At 40.2% G+C, this 22,597-nt stretch overlaps 1 protein-coding gene across 1 annotated transcript in view; it reads left to right on the top strand.

The window, feature by feature from the left end:
- The first annotated feature begins 152 nt into the window (after positions 1 to 152).
- The window catches only part of ANKRD29 (ankyrin repeat domain 29), a 49,218-nt gene continuing 26,773 nt past the window's right edge, over positions 153 to 22,597 (top strand). Inside the window, exons 1-4 of the mRNA XM_075828129.1 lie at positions 153 to 296; positions 4,116 to 4,214; positions 8,748 to 8,846; positions 16,694 to 16,792. Coding sequence (XP_075684244.1) covers positions 153 to 296; positions 4,116 to 4,214; positions 8,748 to 8,846; positions 16,694 to 16,792 — 441 coding nt within the window. The remainder of the gene's footprint in view (positions 297 to 4,115; positions 4,215 to 8,747; positions 8,847 to 16,693; positions 16,793 to 22,597) is intronic.

Raw genomic sequence — 22,597 nt, 5'->3', positions numbered from 1 at the left:
TTACTTTATACTGCTGAATACCTCACTTAATAGGTAATGAACTTTACATGGACTTTTCCCAAATACCACCCATTGTATGCCAAATATATTCTCCATTGTTGTGTTAATCCCTTCAGTGATGTGTTTTCGTTTGCCTTTTAAATCAGGATGCCATGAAAGTAATATGGAGCTATTATTTTACACAGAAGGAAACACCTCTTGCCAATGCTGCTTTCTGGGCTGCTCGTAAAGGAAACCTGGCATTACTCCAGCTGTTGTTGAACAGTGGCCGCATCGATGTGGACTGCAGAGACAGTGTATGCCCTTCACTTGTGTATGCCAAGAATTCCAGATCACTATCTTCATCATCAGAATGGCACAGTGGCCAGACAACAGGCCTGTTATTATTCTTCCAGCGTCAATATTATTCAATGGTTTAAACAAGGCTCTAGGATGTTGTAATGGATTTGTGGTTTATGTGTTAAGTAATGCAAAGTGCCATCTAGTAACCAAATAAAAGAAACAACTAAAGGAAGGTCGGCACAAATGATTTAATACCTTCACGTAGAATATTTTATTCGGTGTCCAGAACATTCCAGAACAGAACTCATTACATTTTCAATCCTGTTAGATGCTCCATAAAGAGGACCTGTCATGTCTCCTGACAGGTTGATTTTAGTAAATACTTGTATTTCCTATGAAATAATAATTCTGGAACATATTTCTTTAATAAGTCTGCATCGTGCCACTGTTGTCCCATTTATATATCTGCATGGGTTATAGCATTTCGTTATTAAATGAGATTTCTACAGTATTTAAAAACGTACCCTCACCTTTTATGGAAACCATCGGTCACTCGTTATAATAATATAGAGAAAAGATCAAAAAGATTTTATTGTAAACATCAGACTTTTATGATATACAGAAAATCTAGATGCACTTTACATTTATAGTATAGTTATATTAAATTATGATCCTATCATAAAATAATTTTCTTATACTACTTCAATCTCATATGTTTCCCAGTAAAATGAGTATCGTGCAGGATTGCAGATCGCTGGCATGCTCTTACAAACACCTATTCAAAGGGAGAAAGAAAAGTTCTGGCTTAAAACATGTTTTGCATGAGTCATAAAAATTCTCTGCTATGGAAACTTTCTCCACCCGTCCAATCTCACGTTTTCTTGTTATCATCTCACGCTATATGTGAGCGAGCTTTCTAGCTGTCTTGTTCCCTTTCAGCAGACTCAGTTTAGTATCTGCGGAACAATCTCTCTGAGCAGCAGATCAAAGTACAGGTGATAATAAATGTACTGCCCTTGGGGGTATTTCACAGGAAGAGACTAAGCATGAGCAATATAATTTAATGTTCTACTCACATTATCCAAAGAGGTGATAATTTGTTTTTGCTGTTAATGGAAGCTGATCTGCTTATTCTGTATACGGGTTCACACTCCAGAAACTATATTACTATACACTGCTCCTGCTAATTTTCTGGTCAACTCCAAATTTATTTTATGTTTAATACTTGTTTTTGGTTTTATAATTATATGCATTTAGAAAGGAATTATATACTTGCCCAGTTTCTCTCTTTTACGTATTTAGGCCCTGAAAGAGTGTACCCATGAATCCCACTGGTGAATCGCAGTGCCCCTCAAATTCTCCCTCAGTGCTAAACTATAAGGTTACATTCAGACGAGCGTGTGCAACCTCGGACGTGAAAAATGGACGTTTTTCACAACCGAGGTGCAGCCGTCCGGGATGCATTATCACGGATCCATCATAGACTACAGTCTATGGGGGGATGAGGGAAAACACAAGAAAATAGGACATGTCCTATTTTTCCACATACCCTTCACACGCTCCATTGAAACAACGGCCGTGTAAACGGCACCATTTAAATAAATGTGTCCGTGTGACGGCCGTTGTTTTAACAGCTGTCACACGGATGAGTTACACGCTCGTCTGAATGAGCCCTTAGGAAGAATTTTTTTATTTCAAGTTTAATTACATTTTGTTTTAGGATATTGAGCCAAGATAAGAATAGCAGTACACCAGATGTTATTATTTACCTGATTTAACCCCTTCCCCCTGCTTGCATTCTGGGACCCAATGACCAAGAAATTATTATAGTTTTTCCATCGTCACATTCGAAGAGCTATAACTTTTTTATTTTTGCGTCAACATAGCTGCATAAGGTCTTGTTTTTTGCGGGACAAGTGTATTTTTTAATAGCACCATTTTAGAGTAGATGCGACTTTTTGATCACATTTTATCACATTTCTTTAAAGTCAGGATTCACAGAAAACAGCAATTTTTCCATTGTTTTTTATTTTATTTTTTACGGCGTTCACTGTGCGGGTTAAATAATGTAATAGTTTTATAGTTCGGGTCATTACGAACACGGCGATACCAAATATGTGTAACTTTCTTGCTTTCTTTTGTTTTTTAATAGTAAAGCATTTTGTAAGGGGAAATGTGGGTTTTTCATTTTTTTTTTCACATATTTTTTTATTAACTTAAACTTTTTTTAAACTTTTTTACTAGTCCCACTAGGGGACTTTAATATGCGATCCTCCGATCACATTTATAATACACTGCAATACTTTTGTATTGCAATGTATTACTTTTTGTCCGTTTAAAACGGACAGGCATCTGCTAGGCCATGCCTCCGGCATAACCTAGCAGGCAATCACTACAGGCAGACCTGGGGGCCTTTATTAGGCCCCGGCTGCCATCGGAGACACAGATACTCGGCGATCTTATTACCGGGTGTCAGTGGGATGAGAGGGATCTCCCTCCCTCTCTCCAAAACCACACAGATGCGGTGCACGCTATTGAACGCCACATCTGAGGGGTTAAACAGGTGAGATCGATACTAATATTGATCTCACCCGTTCGAACAGGGACGCCCCCAGCTCTCAGCTACCTCTGGCAGCTGAGAGCAGGGAGATTTAACGGCTCCCTGCTCTGTTTATTTATCCTGATGCAGCGCCGTGAAAAGGCTATTGCATCAGAATAAAGCCCACTAGTGACTGCCGTGAAAAGGCTTATCAGCTGTCATTAAGGGGTTAATAATGTCTAGAAAGCTTGACAGATGCTCAAAGAAAACAACGACAGACTTCATCAATGCAAATATGAACAGGACCTATCTCAATTTTTTACCTATTAACAGGGTTATCTCAGCACAGACACAGACTCTGTCATATTGGAGCCACTGCGGATAATGTAGCCGGGTGAAAACAGACAGACATTTCCCCCTTCTATTTAAGTCCACCTGAAAATAATTTGCTCTTAGAGTGGTTCTCCACTGTGGCTCATAGCTCTAGGTTATAGAGGGGGCTTCCAAGCTTAAAGCACATATGGACAACAAAGGGCGTAACTAGGAAATACTGGGCCCTATAGCAAACTATTGACAGGGCTACCCCCCCTTGTCAATAGTGCCTCCCTGTAGATTCTGCCATACAGCCTCCCTGTAGATAGCGCCATACAGCCCCTGTAGATAGCGCCATACACCCCCTGTAGATAGCGCCATACAGCCCCCTGTAGATGGTGCCGTACAGCCCCCTGTAGATAACGCCATACAGCTCCCCTGTAGATAATGCCATACTGCCCCCTATAGATAACGCCATACAGCCCCCTTCCTGTAGGTAGCACCATACAGACCCCTGTAGATAGCGCCATACAGCACCCTGTAGATAACGCCATACAGCACCCTGTAGATAACGCCATACAGCCCCCTGTAGATAACGCCATAGAGCCCTCCCAGGGGATAACGCCATACAGCCCCTCCCAGTAGATAACTCCATACAGACCCCCCCTTGTCTGTTAAGAAACTAGTTAGCATAAACCTTTAATTGCTCATAACTTGCTCAAAAATGATTGTTTCTCAAAATAAAAAACACTGCTGTTATATACATTACAGCGTACAGCGCCAATCACATTACGTATGTGATAGGGCACTTATAATCTGGTGACAGAGCCTCTTTAAGTGAGGAATAACTTGACCCACAAAGTTCTTCCAGTCCAAAAAAATAAAACTCATTCTATAAGAAGTTAATATTATGACAGCACTTGCCCTTTCTAGTGAATTAATATATTCTTTTTTGTGGTGTTTTTGTACCCTGCATTCACAGACTGGGGCTACAGCTTTGATGGTGGCAACATATGCAGGACATATACAATGTGCACGAGAGCTGGTACTACAAGGAGCAGACATCAATCTCCAGAGAGATGTATGTATATACTATTCTCAGAAGCTTATACTGTGTGCATGTATATATATATATATATATATATATATATATATATATATATATAGAAAAATATAGAGCGCAGAAACGGCACCAGGACTTCAAGGTAGATGAAAGCAAAAGTGGATTTATTTCACCTCAACACAGCAACGTTTCGGTTCAACAGGAACCTTTCTCAAGCCTTGAGAAAGGCTTGAGAAAGGTTCCTGTTGAACCGAAACGTTGCTGTGTTGAGGTGAAATAAATCCACTTTTGCTTTCATCTACCTTGAAGTCCTGGTGCCGTTTCTGCGCTCTATATTTTTCTCTATTGGATTTTGGGGAATTGATTCACCCCCAGGTAACGTGCACATGGCCTGATTTGTTATAGCATTGGAGTGCTGTGTTCATCTACTCTGGACTGTATATATATATATATATATATATATATATATATATATATATATATGTAAGATCAAACATACAATAGGAGCAGCACTGTGCAGAAAACCAAATGCGGCTGGTGCTATGCTTCAAATAACAGGGAGTGACGCTCTCCCAATGTAGTATATGGAAAAATATATAAGCGCTTGAAAGTGCTTCCATGGAGGAAGTGAAACATTGCTGTGTTGGGTGAATAAATTTCATTTTTTGCTATTGAGTGCTGCTTCTTTGCTCTATTTTTCCATATACAGTGAAGGAAATAAGTATTTGATCCCTTGCTGATTTTGTAAGTTTGCCCACTGTCAAAGACATGAACATTCTAGAATTTTTAGGCTAGGTTAATTTTACCAGTGAGAGATAGATTATATAAAAAAAAAAAAAAAAATCACATTGTCAAAATTATATATATTTATTTGCATTGTGCACAGAGAAATAAGTATTTGATCCCTTTGGCAAACAAGACTTAATACTTGGTGGCAAAACCCTTGTTGGCACGCACAGCAGTCAGACGTTTTTAGTAGTTGATGATGAGGTTTGCACACATGTTAGATGGAATTTTGGCCCGCTACTCTTTGCAGATCATCTGTAAGTCATTAAGATTTCGAGGCTGTCGCTTGGCAACTCGGATCTTCAGCTCCCTCCATAAGTTTTCGATGGGATTAAGGTCTGGGGACTGGCTAGGCCACTCCATGACCTTAATGTGCTTCTTTTTGAGCCACTCCTTTGTTGCCTTGGCTGTATGTTTCGGGTCATTGTCGTGCTGGAAGACCCAGCCACGAGCCATTAGTTAATGTCCTGGTGGAGGGAAGGAGGTTGTCACCCAGGATTTGACAGTACATGGCTCCATCCATTCTCCCATTGATGCGGTGAAGTAGTCCTGTGCCCTTAGCAGAGAAACACCCCCAAAACATAATGTTTCCACCTCCATGCTTGACAGTGGAGACGGTGTTCTTTGGGTCATAGGCAGCATTTCTCTTCCTCCAAACACGGCGAGTTGAGTTAATGCCAAAGAGCTCAATTTTAGTCGCATCTGACCACAGCACCTTCTCCCAATCACTCTCAGAATCATCCAGATGTTCATTTGCAAACTTCAGACGGGCCTCTACATGTGCCTTCTTGAGCAGGGGGACCTTGCGGGCACTGCAGGATTTTAATCCATTATGGCGTAATTTGTTACCAATGGTTTTCTTGGTGACTGTGGTCCCAGCTGCCTTGAGATCATTAACAAGTTCCCCCCGTGTAGTTTTCGGCTGAGCTCTCACCTTCCTCAGGATCAAGGATACCCCACGAGGTGAGATTTTGCATGGAGCCCCAGATCGATGTCGGTTGACAGTCATTTTGTATGTCTTCCATTTTCTTACTATTGCACCAACAGTTGTCTCCTTCTCACCCAGCGTCTTACTTATGGTTTTGTAGCCCATTCCAGCCTTGTGCAGGTCTATGATCGTGTCCCTGACATCCTTAGAAAGCTCTTTGGTCTTGCCCATGTTGTAGAGGTTAGAGTCAGACTGATTAATTGAGTCTGTGGACAATGTGATTTTCGTATTTTTTTTTAATATAATCTATCTCTCAATGGTAAAATTAACCTAGCCTAAAAATTCTAGACTGTTCATGACTTTGACAGTGGGCAAACTTAAAAAATCAGCAAGGGATCAAATACTTATTTCCTCCACTGTATATATATATATATATATGTATCCTATATGGTCAAATATATGTGGATACCTGACCATCACAACTATTTGAGCTTGTTGGATATCACATTCTAAAACCATGGAAGTTAATATGGAGTTGGCCCTCTTTTGCGGCTTTAACAGCTTTCCCTCTTCTGGGAAGGTTTTCCACAGGATTTTGGAGTGTGCCTGTGAGAATTTGTGCCTATTATGCCAAAAGAGCATTTGTGAAGTCAGACACTGATGTTGGACCAGAGGGCCTGGCTCGCAATCAATGTTTAAATTTATCTTAAAGGTGTTTGATGGGGTTGAGGTCAGGGCTCTGTGCGAGCCACTCGAGTTTCCCAGACTTGTCACACCATGCCATGGTGGACCTTGCTTTGTGCAGTGGGGGGACAGTCATGCTGGAACAGAAAAGGGCCTTCCCCAAACTGTTCCCACAAAACTTGAAGCATACAATTGTCTAAACTGTCTTTGCATTCTGTAACATTCACATTACTCTTCACTGGAAATAAGAGGCCTAGACCAACCAGTGAAAAGTAGCTACAGACCACTATCCACCAAATTTTACAGTAGGCACTATGCCTTTAGATACATAGCATTCTCATGGCTACTGCCAAACCCAGATCCGTTTGTCCAGCTTCCAGAGAATAAAATGTGATTCATCACTCCAGACAACACGTTTCTACTGCACCCGAATCCAGTGGCGACGTGCTTTACACTACTCCAGCTGACGCTTGGCTTTGCGCGTGGTGATCTTAGGAGCCGTTCACATCAGGTTTTTTCCATTCATTTAGGCTATATGCCAGAAAAAGCTCAGTTAAACGGAGGCTAACAGTGGCATTCGTCACCAATAGACTATCATTGGATTAGTTTAACGTTTATGTCATGAGCTTTTCATGAAGCATCCATCACTTATAGGCTATTATGGCATACGTTTAACTTTTACAACATGAAAAACTCATAAAGCATATTTTAAAAAGGCTGCCTGTGACAGATGTCATACAGTGGATCATTCATAAAAGGGCGGCATACGTTTTTTCACAAGATTCTGTTGTATGTATAGCATAGTCTACTACTCTATGCCATACCATACCTTTTTTTGCAGTATACTTTACTATCATATACCGGCTTGACGGAGGACAGAAGGACAATTTTTTGGCCTTAATTAGGCTAATGTAACCCTATTGACACATTTAGCATGTACACTGAAAGCTTTCTGTGCGTACACGCTAAACATATATCACAAACGTGATGGGAACATAGACGACTGTTATGCACCATGCATTTCAGCACTTGGCAGCCCTGCTCTGTGAGATTTCGTGGTCTACCACTGTTTGGCTGAATTGTTGTTACCCCTAGACGATTCCACTGTACAATAATAGCGTTTATAGTTGACTGGGGTAGCACGTAAAAAATGTCACAAACTGACTTGTGGCAAATGTAAATAAATGCAAGAAACACACACGGCGCCACATAGCGTGAGTAAGCCCAGAATGACATTCAAATAAATGACGAATGGATGCTTACCACAGGAAGGTAGATCAATCACGTAAGACAAGTAAATAGCAGATAGTGCTGCTGCCGAAATCCCAAACGGTTACGCCAATTGGCCTCCGTGCAAATTGAACAAGTATTAGTAAAAAATGGGAATGTATACGGCGCTGCTACTCAATAATGATGCATAGGTATATTGTGATGTTTATTATATATATAAAGGCTACGCGTTTCAATGCCGCACGGGCATCTTCCTCAGGCCATATATAAAGTTTTTATATGGCCTGAGGAAGATGCCGGTGCGGCATTGAAACGCGTAGCCTTTATATATAATAAACATCGCAATATACCTATGCATCATTATTGAGTAGCAGCGCCGTATACATTCCCGTTGTGGCAAATGTGGCATTCTATGACAGTGTCACTTTTAAAGAAGTAGTAGGACAACAGCACACGTCTTCAAATCAGCAAAGTCAAGACCCTTCACTCACTATGGGTCGAAACGTTGCTTGTCGTTTGTGGATGTCTTGACAATAAAACCACTTTGCTGATTTGAAGACGTGTGCTGTTGTCCTACTACTTCTTTGGATATACATCGTGCTGGAGTGGGTTTGCCTGGCTTGACAGCGTGCACCGCACCATACTCGGGACTAGTGCTGCTTCAAAAATCTCCTTTTTAGTGTCACTTTTAAAGTCACTGAGCGCTTCAGTTAATATCTATTCTACTACCAATGATTGCCTATAAATATTACATGGCTGTGTTCTTGTTTTTATGTACCCGATTGCAATGTATTATTGAGATAAGCAAAATAAAGACGAAAAATTGTGAGCCCATATGGGAGGACTCTGTAATAAGTCTGATTGCTGCTACAATGTAATGTGCTCTTTGGTATTATCTATAATTTCTTGTTATTGTCTTGCAGTCTGGTGCTACTGCTTTGTTCTTTGCTGCCCAGCAAGGTTACAATGAGATTGTGAAATTACTCTTTGAATTTGGCGCGTCTACAGAATTTATTACCAAGGTAAGAAACATTTTCCTAGAACTTTGGGGCAGATTTACTAAGACTCGCATTTCATATGCCAGTCTTAGATATCTGTGGTGCTGTTGTAAGGTGCGACAAATTTATTACGAAACGCACGCATAAATCTATCTCATCTTGCTGCTGGCCATGTGGCGTTCCCATGCCCCATCCAGCCTCACCCCACATAAAATAAAAAAGTATTCTCACCTCACCACTCCGGGTCCACTCAGGCTTCCTCATCATGACGCGTGGCTCATATAAGCAGTGTGAGGGCTTTAAATGCGATGCAGCCCTCAACGTCATCAGTGCTGTTTCACATACAACGTCCTGAGGCTGCCCGACTTTAGGACCTTGTATGAGACACAGCATACTGAGGGGAGAAAAGAAACAATGAGGTGAGCATCATTTATTTTTTCATTGTCTGAAAGAATGGAGAGGGTTAAAGAGGGTAGCTTGGATCGGGGGCGGCAAGGTATGGGGCTCAGCATTGCCCCTTCCTTGCTATGCCCTACAATGTGAAATGGATGCCAGCTAAGATCTGGCGTAGATTTCCAGTAAAAGTTACACCAGTTTTCAGGCGTAAATTCTAATACATTTGGCGGCTGCTGTGACTCTGCCTGCTTTGGCAAAGCCGTGCACCCTTTTTGCAAAGTTGGCGAGGGCAATGTAAAAAGGCTAAAAGTCGCAATTTGCAATGCAAATTGTGACTTTTTGGCCCTTTTGCAACTTTTCTACTGGGTGTTACTGTGATGTGGCACTATCGAGTAATGTTATGAAATCTCTGTGGCTGACAATGTTATGGGGGACACCGCGGCTCACACTTTTAGATGGCATTGTGTCTGACACTGTGATGTGGTTTGCACTTCACTTTTAGGCCTCATGCACACGACCGTAGCCATGTGCACGGCCGAGATTTTCGGGTCGGCCGGCAGTGGACTGTCAGCCGCGAGCCGCCCGCAAATCGCGGGCCATGCACATGGCCGCGGCCATTATTTTCAATGAGCCCGGACCACAGAACACGGCTGTAATAAGACATGTCCGTTCTTTCTGCGGTGCGGGCTCCTGGGCCATGCACGGACCGTAAAAACTATGGTTGTGTGCATGGCCCCATAGAAATGAATGGGGCCGCAATTCTCCGGTGGATTTTCGGGGGAATTGCGGGCGCAAAAGCATGTTCGTGTGCATGAGGCCTTACTTTTGGGCACTGTTGATGTTACATGGAGGTTCATAATAGGGTAGATTCTTTTTAATTTCTTCCCTGTATAAAGTCCATAGATAAAATATTTATTATATTCATCCTACCGTACCTTACCATATTTGACCTGATCTTAAACTGATGTTGTTTGATCTATAAAATAACATAAAAATATTGAATGTTGTAGCATTATGATGCCATCATTTCAGCCTCATGTATCTGATGAAGTTAAGTGAAGCATGACATTGTTAACCCTTATTTGCTCCTTATCTGTCTCTTTTCCTGCATGAGTGTATTTAATTTTTCAAGGTTTTATTACTGTTCTCCCCCTAATAGACTCAGAGTGTAGCGTTTCTTTCTCTGCCGGCATACCCTTCCTTTTTACCTGCTTATCTGCAATTGTATTATATGTTTAGCACCTTCGACTGGAAATAATAACATCATTGGGAGTATACACATATTTTCTTTAGAATTTCCAGTAAATTTATAGTAACTGTAGAAGTCCCTTTTTTCCCCATTAGATTAACTGGTAAGATACACAAAAGGTATAGTATGCTGATACTATTGTTCATGAGTGGCCTCCTTGTTGGGAAAATAATATAAGAGAGCTACCACTAAAATCTGTTGACCCCTCTATAAATTAGCTATGCCATAATTTGGCACATGACGAGGGCTGTCTGTAGTACACTCTATAATGGCCTTGATTTCTGGTCCTCAAGTGCCTCCAACAGGTCATATATTGAGGATTTCTTTAAAGCATACGTAACTTTTCAGGTGACTCTTCAGAATAAGGCTAAGTTCACACGTTTGTGGTATACGACGACGTATACATTTTTAAAGTTACAAAAACGTATGCATTTGTAACGTACACTTATGTTTTTTTGTAGTATACGTCGTATACATTTTTATACGTTTGTGTCCGTTCTTACTTCTAAAAACATGTACTTTTTCTTTTGTTCTTTAGCTAAATCAAACTTTGTAAAGTCAAGACTTCCCATATATGCTGACAAACGTATACGTTTTACCTATGCAAACATACATAAACATACATTACGTATGCGCCCATACATCGCCATTGACTTCCAAATAAATAAATTGTATATGTGTGGTATACGTTGTGGAAAAGTGCTTGACTTCAAAACAAATTAAAACGTATACGTGTGGTATACGTTTTGGAAAAGTACTGAAAAGCGTAGTAGACTCCGTTTTTCAGGACATGGAAAAAAAAGGATAAGACTAAAGCACACAAAACGTATGACCAAACTACACCATTAAGGCATCCGTCCTGACCAAAGAAATCAATGTACATGCTGTGGTACATGTTTTGACACTGTTTTATTATGTCAAAAAGTGCATGTCAGACGTGCAGTAAAAACGAGATGTGAACTTAGCCTAAGCTGTTATATGTGTGTACAGGAGGAATAACTCTCTGACTATTATAAGACTTGCATTCTGCATTTTTCTTAGCACTTTTCCCCTTTGCAGTTTTCTCCGAGCTAGTGGGTGGAGCCCAATTGCTATCATGTTTGCCATACACATCACACAGAGAAAAGGAGATTCCTGCTCTCATATCTATATATATATATAAACATGGAGGAGATAACACAGCAGCAAAGAGAGGTGTAGCTGTAAATCCAGCACTGGGGGTGAGATATACATCTTACCAGCAGCCTGAATCTTCTCTCTCCCTGCTCCATCACCTCCCCCACTCCCCATAGACTTCTATGGGCAGCTATAACCTGATCCTTCGATGAGCTTAGAGTCCGTCTTGTCTAAGCCCTTGTTCACGTGCAGTATTTTCGATGTGTATTTTGATGTGTTTTACGTGCCGAAATATGAATTAAAAAAATGCTTGGATTAAGCCTCCCATTCACTTTCATGGGAATATTTGTCGTTAGTGCATATGGAGCTTTTTTAACACGTGTAAAATAAAATTACGCGTCGTGTAATAAAAAAAGTGTCATGTCTATTCTCTGAACATTTTATGCCTCATGTATTCCATTAAATTCAATGGGAAGCAAAAAACACATGAAAAAATGATGCATTTTTAGAGTCGTTTTCTGTTAGCATCCAAATTATGTTGTGTGAACAAATTAGTTATGAGAGGGGGGTGGGGAGCATGATAAGTGTAGAAATAGGCATTTTTCTCTAATAAGATATATCATAAAGTTTTTTTTATTTGCTTGTACTATTGATTTATGCAACGTTTGTTAAAAATTCAGGGCTTATTTAAAGAGAATCTGTCACCAGTTTTATGCTGCCATATCTGAGTGCAGCAGAAAGTATTGCCAAAGACCCTGATTCCAGTAGTGTATCACTTACTTTGTAATATTCAGTCATTATTATAATATCGCTGTTTATTTCCAGCAGGACGAGCCGAGGCGAGCCAGGAGTCCTCTTAATGATGTACTCGCTCCCAGGAGTCCTCAATATTCATGAGCTGCTGATTGGCAACTTTCTCCCCATGCACAGTTTAGGGAGAAAACTGTCAATCAGTGGCCGGTGGGCGGGGCTAGCCAAATCTCATAAATGAAGCTGCTGGAGAGAAAGGGATTTTTAGAATAACTACTAAACGCTGACAAGTGAGTAATACAGCATTGGAATCGGGGTCTCTGGCACTACTTTATGGTTATGATAGGGCAGCATAAAACTGGTGACAGATTTCCTTTAAGACTGAACAGGGGATTTCATTACTGTCAGTGCATCAGATGTTGTCTCTAAAGGAAATCTTTAAAACATGACCTATTTGAGGGAATTGAGGAAAACTAAGTCGAGGGACACTGATCTATCGGTTCTGGTCTCTTTTGCCCTGAACGGAGCATGAAAAACCTGAATGACCTGGCATGGTCTTTTTCATTCGCTGCCAACATCTAGTTTTGTACATATGTTCAATGCAAGTGAGTTTACCACCTGCACTTTTCTCCACGGAGGTCACAATTTTCTATAGTAATTTCATATCATATACAGATAAAGATCCAAACCACTATACTACCAAAGGTCAGTATATTATTGAATACGGATCACTACCCTGGGGTTAAAAGATGATTCTAAGGGTCCTCTTACACGGCCATGTAAACGAGCGGCGATCAACGAGACAGCTTGTTGATCGGCGCTCGTTTGCTCCTTTCACAAGGATTTAGTATGGGGACAAACGCTCGTTACTATGATCGCTCGTCCCCATACATTTCTATCATGTCGGCAGCACATCTCTCTATTTACACAAGGAGATGTGCTCCCAACAACAATAATATTTTGCTGCATAAACTATACAATCAGCCAATGAACGAGCGTTTGCTCGTTCTTCGGCTGATTGTTGCCCTGTTTACACAGGGCAATGATTGGGAACAAGCGTTCTGTGAATGATTGTTAAATTCTTTAGTTGGTAAAGATTCAGGTAAAGATTCTCAGAGCACCAAGAAATCAGATTGGCTACCTCAATACATGGCTCCATGCCACCATTGGTAGTCGCGTGTTCAGCATATTTTATAATTTGGCTAACCAATCTAATGTGCATAAAGAGCATAATTCAGATTTAACTACCTGTAACCTATGTAGGGATGCATGCATTATAGTCTGTGCACATCTCTTCTTATACAGGAACTGGAAGGACCTTTGTGTGGGGAATATATGTTAATGAATTCTGCGGTGTAGGGAAATAAATAACCTATGGTCCTGGAGCAAATTTTGGCCCCCTAGAGGTATTGTTATACTTTGACAACACCTGGGTCACCGTGGGGCACCGATACCATGGGGAAGTAAGTCAACTTTGCAGAAGAGTTCAGGTCGTATTTTTTCCATTCGCATATATCCTTCCTGAGCTCGATCCTATAAAAATATGTTCCATCAAAATTACATATTGCATACTTCTAAATATAAATAATAATAATAATAATAATAATAATAATAATTATTATTATTCATTAAATATAATATATTTTTAATTTAAATAAAATAAATAATGTTTATAACCACCATACACTGGATACAGTATTGATCAGGAACAATCAGAGAGAGAATAAATAAACATTAAATCCATTGAAAGAGTTGATGACTTCTCTGATTGTAGTGGTTCGCTTTCCCTGTCTTTTCCATCTGACCCACACTGGCATGAAGGCTACTTCAAACTATGACACACCTTTGTAGGGTTTGCCACACAGATATCTCTGGCTTCTCACTTTTACACCACATACTCCCCATGACAGCCATGAGCTGCCCCCTTCCCCCAACAGGCACAATGTTGCTCATGGTAGCCACAATGCCTATTATGCCACACATAATACCCACAACAGCCACTAAGGCCCTACAACAAACTATGATTTTTTTATGTGAGAGTCACATGAAAAAAAACATAAAAATGTCACCAAAAATGTAAAATCAAGATGACTGTGTATCAATATATTTATTTCTTGTCCCTGTCCAACCCTCTCAAAATACATCATTTAATGAATATCCTAAGAGTTACTTGGCCTATCACATTGGCCTCAGATTCACTGCTGACAAACAGTGAAACTCTGCCTGCAAACTTCACCTCAGAGACTAAAGATGGTTTTACACGGGCAGATGTTCGCCCTTTTAACACCTTGTCGATCGGCACTCGTTTGCTTCAAACGGAGAAATGATCGAGAGTATGGGGGAAATTGATCGTTACTGCGATCGATCGTCCCCATACATTTACACAGGGAGATATGCTGCCAACAAGTGACCATTTTTAGGGCTACATAAGATCCGATTAGCTAATGAAGGAGCGTCCTTTTTCACCCAAACATTGGCCCGTGTAAAAGAGGCTTTACTGAGAGATTGGCAAAATCCTTACACCCATTTTCAATTAGAATGTCCTAAAAAAACAAAAACAGGACAATAGATTAGATATAAGAGACATCATATAATTGAATGTTCTGAAAAGATTACATTATAAGATACTTTTGAGTCTAACTCATAAAACAGCATCAGATGCTCTTTAAAATGCATCCAAAGAAAGACTTAATTATGTTTGTTATATTCTTAATTACAACCATCTTTGTCTAACATAAACTTTTAGAAACTTGTCAGAATCACTCTGTGTTGTGATCCTGCTTGAACAAGTTACTAGTGCACGTGGGGTGATGCAGAAAGCCTGTAAAAATAAATAACAGGCTGCCTTGTTCTACGAGTTGGTAATAAGTCAATATGTGAAATGTTATGAAAGGAGATGAAATCCATTTGGTGTTGAATCTGTGCTCAGTGAGTGCCTGGCACCCATTCAGAAAAGTGCTGACTTGGCTCATTGGCATGTTACGGTTTAATGCACACGTTTATTTCCGGACAGTAAAAGGGCATCTGAGGCTGGATTACAGGTACCAGCTTGAAGATATTTACTTCATGGCCAGTGTTTCTTATCCGAGAGAATTGGCTAAATGGAACTGTTTAATTTTGGTTGGAAAGATTGTAATTCAACTACTTAACAAAATTCAATATGTTTCAATGCACTATTTAAAATAGACATGCCAGACTTGATTCAATGTTCCCATGTATGGAAATGAAACACTTTAAGGTTATCATTCCGAAGTTATGCAACTTTTTCATATACTTTGTGTTTCAAGTACTCACCAATTTTAAGATCTCTGATCTTCAGAGGCTACAAACCTGTCGTGACCTTGTCCTATTCACACAGCGTAAGTCTGTTACAATGTATCATTCAAGGACAGACATTAAATTCACAAAGAATTGCGCACTATGATACATTGCAACGCTCTATGGCTGTTCTAAAAAAGAACTAGGTCTGTATAGAGAATCTAACTCTGGTAGTTTCCATTCAATGACAGCAGTCGGCGATATTGGGAATACTGGGAAATTGGAACACACAAAGTATATTAGAAAGTCACATACATTAAATATACATTAATATATTACAATTCATCATGCAATTATTACAATATATTTTGATGAAACTAGGCAACCCCTTGCAATAGTCATCATGTGCTGGATTACCCAAAGAAAGCCATCATTTACGTCAAATTTTTTTCTGTCCTATTATAGTACATTATGTAACACTGCCATTTCTACTCAGTGCCAGGCCTGGTGTTTGGAATAAGGGGATTAATTGTCCAGCAGTCAAGATATATAAATCACAGTTCGCTTCAAAATGTGGGCATACATTTTATCAAGCTGTCGGCCGAACAAGCTATTCCTCCCGACTCCTCCATTAACATGTAAACTCTGTCAAAATCGATGGGTTTGGCTACATTTCTATCTAATTTGTATGGGCACCTTAAGGCTTAGTGCAAATAAAAATATAGATATAATTCGCCACTGTAAATGGCACTATTTAAAAACAGAAAAATGGGCACCCTTGGCCAAGCATGCATACTTTTTTAATGGGGGAAGAGAAAAGTAGCTGCCGGATCCCTAATTATCCTCATGGGCAACAAAGGCTAAAATCCAACCTGTCTCACCCTTATTATTCCAACAGGAGACAATGGGTGACAATCAGGCAGTCATTTCCACATACATCTCAGGCTATTTTCACAAATCACGATTTGTTGAAGATTTTGATTCCGTTTTTCAGAGTTAACACATCGCGAATTTGCTGTGGATTTGTCGCAGATTTTGTTGTGGATTTGTTAGTCCACCATGTCAGAATATCAAGTACTTACGTGCCTTTTTCTCTCCATAGGATGGAGGTACAGCATTATTAGCAGCCTGTCAGCATGGACATTGTCTAGTCGTTGAAACCCTGCTAAAAAATGGAGCCAACATTCATGATCAACTTTGTGTATGTACTAATGAACCAATTGACTTTACTATGGATGAATGGATGTCCACTAAGTCCATGTACAATAAAAATATTTTAAATTACAAATGTTTTTTAGGAAATCAGAAGACATTCATTAACGGGAACCAGATTTTTCCCCTTAATATGCAAATAATAATAATTTAAAAAAATATATTATAGAAGTAGCGTATAAAATGCAAACTATAAATAATGTTAGAATACTCTACAATTTATGTTGCGCAACAGTTAAAACATTTAACCTAAAAGATAAAGATATTAATTTTAACCTCTAAACTACCCTATACCAACAGGGCATTTTAACCCCCATATAATCCTAGGCCTAAAAGTCTATTAAACTTAATCCACAAAAATAGAAGTTCTTAAAATTTTTGTGCCCTGAAACCTTTGATCGGCCTTGTAAAGCTTATGGACTCCATAACAGAATAATGTTTTGTACTAATAATAGTGTTGAACATAAATTACTTTCAAAATATTGGCAACAACTGTAATTTAAAAAATATATATTTTATTGATGGAATGTTCTGCTACTAAAACTTTTACAGATTACAGCTAATCACCAGGGCTACAGCAGGGGGACACTTTGTGATTTGCTTATTGTCAAGGGACCTTTCTAACAAGTTAGGTTTGTCCAAAGTGGAGAACCCTGTTAAAAAATTTCTAACCGTCATGAACCTCTGAGAACCGTCCTAGATCATCGGAATACAAAAAACGACTAACCTTCAGAGTAATTACTCTATGCCACTAGGACAATTATTTATCAACCCATAAACTACTCTAGACCACCAAACACATTAATATTAAGCCATTATCCAGCTACAAGAGATGTCAATATTAAACCCTAAACCACCCTGGCTCCATAGCTCACCAAGGATATAAAAGGAGTTGTTCAGTATTGTAACTTCAAACTCCTGCATAAACAATCATGCCTACATGGGATACTCCCTATATACGTGTATGTGCAACTGTACCATGATAGGGAAGAAAGAGAGGATACAGGAGTGCTCCTGTCCGGACATACCATTTATATGACCCAATCATATAATGTGGGCACACTCAGAGTCATAACTTGAAACTCTTGAACCCCAATGCAAAATTTATAATAGGACCCAAACACACTATATATCATTTATAATACTGGTGTCTTCTTATGTGGCCGAGGGGCTTTTGGGCCCCCTCAGGCTCCGGGGCCTGGGTGCGACTGCTACCTCTGCACCCCCACATAGCTATGCCCTTGGGCACACCTAGAAGCTGTAATACTGACCAACCTTTGCAATATTGACCTTAGTGGCCACCAGGTATGCTACTAAACAATCGGACCTCTAATGATGGCCACTGGATAACCAGCGCTGCAAAAGAACCACTAAACCACTAGAATAGATCATGACACCATTGAGTGATCAGGGAAAAATATAAAGCACTGGACTAGCATGCATAAGGGGGGGATCAATTGTTGATGGCCTGTGTGGGCAGTGATAACGGGGCTAAATAATTCCCACCAACAAAGTTCTGGGCCCAAGTCCCGTTTTCAGCGCCTAAACATAACCATGTTAAAACTGAAACAGTTCTTTTTAGTAGTCAAAAGGGCATTTAGACAAAAAGAGTATAGACAAATATAGAGTATACTAGGAAAATTACTTAACTACGATAATTGGGCGTGCCAAATTGACATAGAAGCATTTGAATATATGGTCCAAACCAGCTGAAAGACAACAGTAGAAAGCATTTTGGGTTAAACAAACAAGTGGTCTTGTGCATTATGATAATGAATTCGACATCAACAAGCTATAATAAAAAATCAACATGTGAATTAATATCTCCGGTTCCCTCCTGTATTGCTGGAAGGCTGGAATTACTATCTTCTGTAAAGTACAGCTTGTTAGGCAATAACTTTATGTATTTACATTGGAATAATGAGCTCAAGAACGGGCAAGTTTTCTCTAGGGCATATCTCAATTTTATAAAACTGAGTAGTAAGGATTATTCAAGATTTTCTATAAAACAGATTATGAGCTAGATATATAAATAGAAGATAGATAAACTGATAAATAGGAGCTAGAAAAAAAAAATAGGGAGAGAGATTCGAAGAAGGAGAGAGAGACAGAGAGAAAGTGAGAGAGAGAAGGAAAGGAAAGAAAGAGAAAGAAAGAAAGAAAGAAAGAAAGAGAAAGAAAAAAGAAAGAAAGAAAGAAAGAAAGAAAGAAAGAAAGAAAGAAAGAAAGAAAGAAAGAAAGAGAAAGAGAGATGGAGAGAGCGACACAGACATGGAAAGATAGATAGGCAGATAGATAATACACAAGAAAGATTGGTCAGTACATTCCAGCAAAATGAAAAAAGAAAAAAAAGTGTAGAGGTGCAAGTACGCCTGTGACTGCAAACAATACACAAGAAAATGTCAACAGCACTCTGCAAACACCAGTGCCACCTAAAACACTATAAATATATAGTGTGCAAAGTTTTACATAGCCTTTAAGGTGTGACCTGTTTGATGGGCGGAGGCTTAGAAGACGGACAATCTGCACCTGCAGGCTCCTGAGATGTAAACCTAGAGAAATAAGAGAGAGACCCCAGGTAGTTGGCAGGCACACTATTAATTTACAAGAGAGAGAGGATCGCCCTCAGGCGACAAGCCAAATTTCCTAACTACCCAAAAAATAAATTTCAAATTTAATCTTTATTAGCTACTTGTAGCAGGACAAACCACACACACAGATTTAAAATTCTCACTATCAGAGGATCGGATGACAGTAATTTGCCTGTACAGACAAGCATTAGGTAGCTACCAATAAGGCACGTATCAATAGGTCCAGTAAGTTAGATTTTAACAGTAGTCAACTAAATGGATAGCATAGTGGATCCGATCAATGATAGGAATTAAAATGAGTTAGACAGCCCCCCCCGACATGTTTCGCTACTAAGTAGCGTCCTCAGGGGTACACAGGGCTACGTGTACCCCTGAGAACGCTACTTAGTAGCGAAACATGTCGGGGGGGCTGTCTAACTCATTTTAATTCCTATCATTGATCGGATCCACTATGCTATCCATTTAGTTGACTACTGTTAAAATCTAACTTACTGGACCTATTGATACGTGCCTTATTGGTAGCTACCTAATGCTTGTCTGTACAGGCAAATTACTGTCATCCGATCCTCTGATAGTGAGAATTTTAAATCTGTGTGTGTGGTTTGTCCTGCTACAAGTAGCTAATAAAGATTAAATTTTAAATTTATTTTTTGGGTAGTTGGGAAATTTGGCTTGTCGCCTGAGGGCGATCCTCCCTCTCTTGAGATGTAAACCTGGTACTGGATATTGAAGTTGATGTTAGACAATAAGCCCAGTACTATAGTATCTACCACATGTGACCTCCATATTCTCTGAAGATATATGTTTATAAGTTGGCCACTGATGCACCATTGCATGATTTGAAAACTGCAGAAACATGATGCAACTTAGTGGGGTGATCGGCTGATCTTGCCTGATTGGACCATGTACATGACAAGAAACGTGGACCTTTACCCTGTTATTCGGCTTGATTTTTTAGCGCGACAGCTTTAACACGAAATTTGCAGTCCATAGGGATATGGGGAGTTGCAGGTACATATGACTTTTGTGAGATTTTCATGCGACTGTTGAAGAGCAAATTGCAATCAAGCTGCAGGCAAGTCATGTGACAACTGAAATTTAAGGTACAAGAAGCCTGTAGCTTCTAAATGATCGTATTACTACAGAGCCTCTGCTTATTGCACACCTTCCACAATACATGTATATGCAATGTAAGATTTCTGTTCCTCTCCACAATGAAAGTTGTCGCCCCAGGGAGAGTTGGGTGACCTTATTTAACCAGAACGATTATTACTTTTAAAATAAATTACAATATTAACATGAGTTTGCTAAGGAAGCCACTTGGGTGAGGTGGGAAAAGCTTGCCAACAAAACTAATAATCTACATACACTTGCAGATAACTTTATTTTTAGTCATAAATCCTGTACCAACCTGAAGATGTAAAATACTGCTTGGTACAGCTGGGCAAGAAAATAATCCCTATTTGATGACTGCGTACAGCCAAAACATAACATAGGTTAAGTATATATTGTAATGGCTATGGGGTATGTGGACACATTCAGCCGCTCCGCCGTAGTGGAGTAGCACCCGATCAAACAAAATGTCAATGACAGTCACTAGGGAGAAAGTACCTGGGTTCCTGGCTTGTGCTGGATAATCAGAAGCAGGCTGGTGCCGGACTATTGGAAGCTGGCTTTTGCCGGACTATCGGAACATGTCTCGGATACTCGACTTGAACACAGAAGTCGTCTCGGACAATGGACTTGAACACAGAAGTCATCTCAGACCATGGACTTGAACACAGAAGTTGTCTCGGACAATGTACTTGAACACAGAAACCGTCTCAAACAAATGGACTTGAACACAGTAGTCATCTCGGACAATGGACTCAGATATTGGATACGGGATACAGGATACAGCTAAGGAACCATTTGCATGACAAACACTGGAAAAACACAACTTTGCTTAAGCAAAGTGGAAGTGGGCAGGGTTCCTTTTAAAGTCCTGGGTATGCTGGGATTGGCTTGGGGTGAATTTCCTGGTGCACGCGCTGGTCCTTAAGACCAGGGACGACCCTACAGACATCAGCAGGAGGAGAGAGCAGGGTGTTCCTGTTGTCTCTGTGGGAGGAGACGCCGACCAGGATCCAGAGGCTTTATATTTTATCAGCAGGACGGAAGTGAAGTAGGAGCTGGAATGTGGCAAATAACAGTGACCATCTGGCTTGACGAGAGTTTAGTCGTTGTGTAGACTACAAATAAGTGAGATTCTTGTGATCGATGTAGATGATAATAGGTTGGGCAGCTCCCTCTAGCAGGTGCCTCTACTTTTCTAAGGCTAATTTGACGGCCAGTAACTCACAGTCCTCAATAGAGTAGTTGCGTACTGCAGGAGAGAAGAGTTTAAAGAAGAAGCCACAGCTTACTGCCTTACCCTTGGAGTTTCTTTGAAAGAGAAGTGCTCCAGCACCAATGGAAGAAGCATCAACCTCCAATGAGAACTGCCAAGACACATCAGGATGGGGAAGAACGGAAGCTGAAGTTAATGCTCTTTTGAGGTTGGTGAATGCCGACTCTTCCTTAGGACTCCAGACCAAAGCGTTCACTCCCCTCTTGGTGAGATCTGAGATTGGAGAAGTACAAGATGAGAAGTTTGGGATAATTTGACGGTAGAAATTTGCGAACCAAAGAAATCTCTGTATGGCAGGGAGACCTTGAGGACGTATCCACTCTAAGAAGGACTTCACGTTCCCCGGATCCATCTGGAGTGCACGATATGAGATTATATAGCCCAGAAAGGGCAAGGATTTATTTTTGAATATGCACTTTTCGAATTTGGTGTCAAGGCTATTCCCCCTTATCCGTGTAGGCAGAAGAATTAGGGCATCCACGGAAGATGGAAGATCTCGGACCGCCTGCTAATCTTTGATTTGAGGAGCTAATCCTTGCCAGAAGGTTGCCACCAAGGCCTCATTATTCCTCTGCTGCCAAAGTACGGAACTGGATAGCGTACTCACCTACCCTCAACTTTTCTTGTCGGAGAGTTAGAAGTGAAGCAGCTGCAGAAGATGTTCGGCCAGGTTCTTCAAACACAGTGCGAAAATTTTCTTGTCTCGGATACTCGATTTGAACACAGAAGTCGTCTCGGACAAAGGATTTGAACACAGAAGTCGTTTCAGACAATGGACTTGAACACAGAAGTCGTCCCGGACAATGGACTTGGC

The sequence above is a fragment of the Rhinoderma darwinii genome, chromosome 5 (assembly GCF_050947455.1).
Source record: "Rhinoderma darwinii isolate aRhiDar2 chromosome 5, aRhiDar2.hap1, whole genome shotgun sequence".
Taxonomy (NCBI): Eukaryota; Metazoa; Chordata; class Amphibia; order Anura; family Rhinodermatidae; genus Rhinoderma; species Rhinoderma darwinii.
This window is presented reverse-complemented; position numbering and strand designations above follow the sequence as displayed.